We start from the raw sequence: 7,071 nt of genomic DNA, 5'->3' as shown, positions 1-7,071 counted from the left end.
TCACTAGCCATGGAAATTATAAACAGCCAAATTTGACACTAAAACGTTTATCTACTCTATAGTAATTTAAGTACACGTCACGATATAATTTCCTTTGGCGTAGGTTAATAAGCCGATAAAATGAAGTTTTCTATTATTTTAGGAATAATAGCCACCTGTTCTTTGGCTTTAGCCGAACAAGAAACTCTAGTTTTAGTAGATAATCTTAATATTCGGGAGACGCACTCTCAATTCTTCAAGTCTCTTCAGGGTAAGTAAATCGATTGCCCTCCTACTGATAAGATGCCGGTACTAATCTAGTACAAATCTATTGCTTTATGCTACATGTTGTTGGATAATTACGGATTATTCTTCGCAGATCGTGGTTATACATTGACATTCAAACTCGCCGACGACGCCAACCTCGTCCTGTCCAAGTACGGCGAGTACCTGTACAAGAATCTGATCGTGTTTGCGCCTTCGGTGCTGGAGTTCGGCGGGCAGCTCGACACGGAGGCCATCACCAGGTTCATTGATGATGGAGGCAACCTGCTCATGGCCGGCAACGCGGCCGCTGGCGACATCTACCGGGAGATCGCCTCTGAATGCGGCTTCGAGGTAAATAATGGTTTTTCTGTAAGTTCCCTTGTGCTGATAAGGATAAGCCAAGGCATTTTAAGGAATATTATAAAGCATATTGCAGAGATCCTGCTTTATTAATAACCTTACAAAACATCAATTTCCTAGAACATTTTGATTTTTATATTCATGTATTTTTATAGATGGACGAAGAGTCCGCTGCTGTCATTGACCACTTCAACTATGATGTCTCCGACGAGGGTGAACACACCAGGATTGTGGTGTCTCCAAAGAACCTGATCAATGCCCCGACCATTGTGGGCACTCAGAACCTGCAGCCGCTGCTGTTTGAGGGCACCGGTCTCATCTTGGACAAGGACAACAGCTTGGTGCTACCGATCCTGACTGCTGATAGCACTGCTTACAGTTACAATCCTAAAAGCCAGGTGGGACTATTAACATATTATTTATCTATTACAGAAACCCATTATTTTTTTGATAGGCAGGCAATCAACTTAGTGTAAATCTTTATGAATATCTGTAAACTTACTATGTGTAGCTTCTTTTAACAAGTTCTTATTTATATGGTTATAGAAAAAGACATTTTAAAATTATTATTAGGTTTGAGGGGTGTTGATTTGTAGCTTCTGTGGCCGAATAATGCAAGCAGGTAAAGAAATGACAAATGTAATACCAACACTTGTTTTTAGGTTAAGGAATACCCGCACGCCGTTGGCCGCAAGACTGTCCTGATTGCAGCGCTCCAGGCCCGCAACAACGCGCGCATCATTTTCAGTGGCTCTCTCTACTTCTTCTCTGATGAGGCCTTCAGCTCCCCTGTGTCTAAGATCCATGTAAGTTGATGGATGTAATAATACTCTCACACTTGGTAGGCCTAAGTTTATCAGCAAAATAAATATTAATGAATTTCAACATCATATCCACAATGTTTCCTGGTTTTGCCAATTTAATTAGTTCCTGTTTAGTGTGTAATTTGAAATAAGTGAGCAATAAATATAGAATCATTGAAAGCGCAAAAATATGCTTGACCTAATTCTTTCAGTGTATTTTTGTAAGTTAGATTTGATGGCTGTTCAAAAAAAAAAAATTACTTATAGGACTACTATTATAAAAAAAATCATAAGCAATTGTCAAATAATGAGTTGCTCATCTTTTTTCAGGGAGACAAGATAAAATCCGACGTGTCCGGCAACAAGGCTCTCGCGGCGTCGCTTAGCTCTTGGGCATTCGGCGAGCGCGGCCGTCTGCGCGTGCGCAACGTGAGCCACAAACGCCAAGGCGATCAGCACTCGTCGGATACCTACACCATCACGGACACCGTCGTGAGTATTTAGGCTATACAGTGTTTCAATTGTTACAAGTTAGGTCACAAGCGCCATTTCTATCAGCACTGCTACAACACCTACACCATCATTGACACTGTCGTGAGTGTTTAGGCTCGACAAGTCGACATACACTGCTGAAAGTGTTACATATAAGTTAGGCCACGTTTGTAGCAGCGTCTCTCACTTATGGTGGTTCGGTATCACACAGTTAAAATTTTTACCGTTTTCCGGCGAATACGTCAAGCTACAAGACAAATAAAACTCAAAATTAATCATAAACATTTATTCCATAGGTCTACAGAATCGAAATCGACGAGCTGAAGAACGGCAAATGGCAGCCGTTCGACGCCAACGACGTGCAGCTCGAGTTCGTTCGCATCGACCCGTTCATTCGCACCACGCTGCAGAAGAAGCCGGGTGGCGTTTATGAGGCCGTGTTCAAGGTGCCTGATGTGTGGGGCGTGTACCAGTTCAAGGTGGATTATGATAGGATCGGGTACACGAGGTTGTACCATTCTACACAGGTGAGATTTTTACAATTTAAATGAAAGGATAACTTAGCAATATTTGGTGCCGTGACCAGGGTTTTTTGTTTTCATTACGTACATAGTCTTTGATAAGCATTTTTAATGCATTCAAAGTCTAATAAAAATATTAGTTTGTAAACTAAATCGGTAGACTTCATTCCATATATTGCCAATAATCAGTGTTCAAGTTATGGGTCATGGGGTCAACTAGATCCGGATCGCAACATTCACAACAAAAAGTTTGTTAAATGTAATAATAAGTTTCTTCAACCCTTTATTGTGTCAGCAGTGGTGAACTTCTGTAAAAATGTTCTTTAAAGTCATTCAAAGTCATCATTGCATAGTTTACCTTAGGGTGTCATTGCGTCTCACCCTGTCATTAAGCAAAATGTGAGACGCAATACACATTGGACAAAAAAATTGGATAGGCTGTATGATTGTAGTATAAAAGATATAAGGGCGGTAACCCTTTACTTTACCACAGCCTTTTATATTACAATCGTTATAATTTACTTTAATTTTGTCTCCAGGTGTCCGTGCGTCCACTGCAGCACACACAGTACGAGCGCTTCATCCCCAGCGCCTACCCGTACTACGTGAGCGCCTTCTCCATGATGGTCGGCGTGTTCCTTTTCTCCTTCGTCTTCCTCTATTACAAGGAGGACTCGCCCAAGGCCAAGAGCGAGTAGGGTTCCTACTGAGGTCGAGCAACTTTTATATGTGTTCAGGGCAAAGACCAAAGAGGTTGACACATTTGAAATACAGTTGACTGATATCATTAAATGAACTACAACAAAAGTTGGTTGACCTAAGTAAATATGAATTTAAGAAAGAGTGTTAGTTAAGTTTCTGTGTGTGATGCACAAAATGTATGCTGATAATAAAGATCAATTTTATATAAAAAATAAATGTTTGTTTCCACCTAAATAAACCAGACCCTCCAAAACTTCCAAAAGTAAAAGGAAGATTGCGAAAAAGTGCGAGATTTGAGTGTTTTTTTTTTATATTGCAAGTAAGACTCCAAAATACCGAAACTGCTTGGAAATTAAACTACTCATTTCTTGCTCCAGATGTCGCTACTAATATCGAGCAGTCAGTAAAGAAACTTCACAGGAATTTCCAACCAAAAAAATCGAGATATTATAATCACTACGTTTTAGCCACGGACTTTTTTTCAATAATCTAGTCGAGGTTATTGTACATAGATTTTTCTCTTTGTTTTTCTCCTTCTTTCTAAAATGTATTGAATTTTCTGAATACTTTAAAAGGAATTCAATATTTGATTAAAATGGAAACAGAACGCATCCATAATTGACAATCCGCTTCCTTTACCCGAACGCAGTGTTAAAAAAAAATGGCAATGGCATGTCATACATGGCTTTTAGAAATTTAATTTGGTTAAAAGGACATAGTTTACGCATATTATATTAGAAACATTATTTTATTCATACTTAAGCTTTAATTTAGTGCCAAGTAAATGCTTCAAACAATTAGGGCTTGTAAACATCACGGGTAATTAATGTGATTCGTGTAGGCAGTGTATTGATGATCCCGTATTTGTTAAATATCGTTGGTAATATGGTTTAGTGTGTAGTGTCCGTTATCGCATCAAGAAATCGTGTAATGTGTATGTTTTGAACCCCGTAAGCCGTTGTACCCAGGAGAGCTGCAGCAGTGATGTGTTTACAACTCTAACCGTCCCGTGAGTATGATGTCATTGTAGTGCCTTCCATAAAAAACTGTGTTGGCTTGGTGCCCACCCGTTTTCCTCTGAATACGACAATTCTGATACTGATTCGCGAATTTATCCACGCGGAAAAAGCGCAATGAACCTCTAGGTTATAGTGGTGTCCCAGTTGCATATGTGATGTTAATGAGGTCTGTGGCCAAGTGAGATTGGGCCTCCCAACTAGTTTTGTTTTTAAATATTTTAGACGGTGGAGTGAGTAATGTAGTGCTTGTTGAAATTACAGTGTATGTTTATATGTGAATTGTGTCTGATGTTAGAGGCTTGTATTGTAGAGCAAAGGTATTATTTCTTTTGTTTTTGATAACATGTATAACTCACCTTAACCTCTGAGCTAGATGAGTGACTGATAAGAGACATGAATGAATGTGGAACTAGACTACACAGTGTGTTCACTTGTTGCATGCAAGTTGTGACTTTGACCTATATCCTATTTGTGTAGTTGCCTATGCTATCTACACAACTAGCAACATTACTGTCAGTCATTTGTGATTCTATGTGTGAATATGTACCTATTAGATTTGTAAATATTTCAGCAAAGGTTTCCTGAAATACCACATCTTGCTTGTACTACATTTGAACTATATTATACTCCCATTGTATCTGAACGTAAGCTTAAAATAATATTTTAAAAACTAGACTGTTGTGTTTGATTTCTAAATATAATTAGCCAAAAAACTTATAATAAAATAAAAGAGGACTTTTTTTTACAAGCAGCTAAAATTTTGAGTATTTTAATGAGCTCATTAAAAAACAATATCTTAGTAAAACAATCATTTAAAAGGCAAAGCATCAAATAATCCATGAATTTGATATATTAAATCATCAAGTAATTTATTATGCTTGAGATAACTAAATCTGCTTTCTCTATTAACCACTTTTACTGGGGAAGACGATGAAAAAATAACTTTTATGATTGACAGAAAGTTCAACAGTGGCGATGGATCCGTCGCGGCGGCAGCGCACCCACACCAAGGCCACTGCCGAGGAGCAGGCTCTTGACCAGATTGCCAAAGAGGTAGGTGGCCATATTTATATTTTACAACACTAACTATATAAAAACATTTCCTGATTTATATCATTTTATGTTATAGCATGTTTAATTTGAAAAAAGTGTTATTAATCTTTTTAGGAGAATATATTAGCCGGTTGGCAATATACAAATATTTAAAAAAACCATAGGCTATGCCCGTTAGAAAGTACTGGAAATATAGTTGGTCAAACCAAACTTGTCAGTAAATAAGAACAAAAAAACTATACTCATCCTTTTCTTTTGGGTGCTAGTAGTAGTGGAAGACAAAGATAGTATGATTCTCTCTGTCTATGTTTGAAATAAGACAGTCCTTTGATAAACTATAGTTAGTATATGGCTGTCTCAGCCTTCCTTTTTGCTGTTATTGTCAAACTCACACAGACATGTTGCACTAGTTGGTACATACAGTAAGAATGTGGTTACATTCCGTTATAACAATAACTAAAATTACACAAATCTGAATATTCACATCAACTTTTTCCTCAATGTCAATAATTCTAACAGTACACATTTAAGGAAAACATTTACATATTACCTGCACATTATATCCTTGTATATTTCACGAAATTGTCAATTACCCAACTCACTGACTAAATTGGCACTGACACTACAATACCCCCTTATCAATTGCACTTAAATTAGTACATAATTGTCTTTTATCACCTCTTAATGATAAGATTAATTATGTGTGGGCTGTATGAGACAGATAATGGACTCACCCAGTAAAGTGACTCATACATACAGTAAGGTGCTCAAATATACCTGTGTGACTACTGTGTAGGTACCATTAAATACAGTTTGAGATCATTCCAAGATGGGTCACTGAGATATTTAAAGCTCTTATTTGTCATTCCTTATTAGGATGTGGGATCATTAAGTGCCCATGATTTTAAGACATGCCAAACTTTGGAGGGCTATACAGGGCGTCCCACGGCGATGCCACATGGAAGGAAAGTACCTTAAATATCATAGATAGCATATTTTGCTGAAAGAAGACTTCATTTTATTTTTAAAACTTAGTAAAGTTGCATTCATACTTTTTTAATTTTTTTTGAAAAAAAATGTATGGAAAAAAATTATCGCGTCATTGGAGGAAAAGTACCTTAATTATTGTAAATGAACATCTTACTGAAAGAAGACATTATTTCGATTTAAAAAAACAAGTTGAATTGCATTTTAAATAATTTCATGGTTAAACCGGGAATCGAACCCGCTACACGAGACAACAAATACCTTGTACCAAAAAAATAATTCTCACATTGAAGCCTTTCGATCGGTATGACAAAGCTACAAGGTATTTTTTTTTCTCGTGTAGCGGGTTCGATTCCCGGTTTAACCATGAAATTATTTAAAATGCAATTCAACTTGTTTTTTTAAATCGAAATAATGTCTTCTTTCAGTAAGATGTTCATTTACAATAATTAAGGTACTTTTCCTCCAATGACGCGATAATTTTTTTCCATACATTTTTTTTCAAAAAAAATTAAAAAAGTATGAATGCAACTTTACTAAGTTTTAAAAATAAAATGAAGTCTTCTTTCAGCAAAATATGCTATCTATGATATTTAAGGTACTTTCCCTCCATGTGGCATCGCCGTGGGACGCCCTGTATGCATATATTATTGTACAAGTTAATAAGACTTCTTAACCTCTAGGAACACTAGGTCAACATGCCAACAAATTTTCAAGAGTGTAATATGAAGCATACTACATTTTTTTGGGCTGTATGGGCTATTGAGTTTCCAATCTGCAACATATATATTTGAAATTGGGGAAAAAATGCTGCCAAAATTTTAGTTTTTCACATAAACCCTTACTACTTTTACTTGTGTTAACCTCGTATTCCGGCTAAGCTAAATA

The 7,071-nt window shown here is 36.9% G+C and overlaps 2 protein-coding genes across 2 annotated transcripts in view; both read left to right on the top strand.

Moving 5' to 3' along the window:
* The first annotated feature begins 53 nt into the window (after positions 1–53).
* On the top strand, positions 54–3,340 carry LOC134664949 (dolichyl-diphosphooligosaccharide--protein glycosyltransferase 48 kDa subunit). The gene is made up of 7 exons (XM_063521679.1): positions 54–250; positions 359–597; positions 762–1,004; positions 1,269–1,412; positions 1,740–1,901; positions 2,198–2,428; positions 2,962–3,340. The coding sequence occupies exons 1-7, from the start codon at positions 121–123 to the stop codon at positions 3,118–3,120; spliced, it is 1,308 nt and encodes a 435-aa protein (XP_063377749.1). The 5' UTR covers positions 54–120; the 3' UTR covers positions 3,121–3,340.
* Positions 3,341–3,771: 431 nt separating this feature from the next.
* LOC134664945 (leucine-rich repeat flightless-interacting protein 2) overlaps positions 3,772–7,071 on the top strand; it is a 41,665-nt gene continuing 38,365 nt past the window's right edge. The window contains exons 1-2 of the mRNA XM_063521674.1: positions 3,772–4,133; positions 5,102–5,196. Of these exons, the coding sequence (XP_063377744.1) occupies positions 5,119–5,196 (78 nt within the window). The 5' untranslated portion in view covers positions 3,772–4,133; positions 5,102–5,118. The remainder of the gene's footprint in view (positions 4,134–5,101; positions 5,197–7,071) is intronic.

The sequence above is a fragment of the Cydia fagiglandana genome, chromosome 6 (assembly GCF_963556715.1).
Source record: "Cydia fagiglandana chromosome 6, ilCydFagi1.1, whole genome shotgun sequence".
NCBI classification, from domain to species: Eukaryota; Metazoa; Arthropoda; class Insecta; order Lepidoptera; family Tortricidae; genus Cydia; species Cydia fagiglandana.
Note: the sequence above shows the minus strand (reverse complement) of the source record. Positions and strands in the feature narration are given on the sequence as shown.

Excerpts from the sequence above, each read along its gene's own strand:
- LOC134664949 (XM_063521679.1), top strand. The coding sequence starts at position 121 with ATGAAGTTTTCTATTATTTTAGGAATAATAGCCACCTGTTCTTTGGCT. Across the intron at positions 251-358 it reads ATTCTTCAAGTCTCTTCAGG|ATCGTGGTTATACATTGACA; the intron begins GTAAGTAAATCG and ends TATTCTTCGCAG. Across the intron at positions 1,902-2,197 it reads ACACCATCACGGACACCGTC|GTCTACAGAATCGAAATCGA; the intron begins GTGAGTATTTAG and ends TTTATTCCATAG.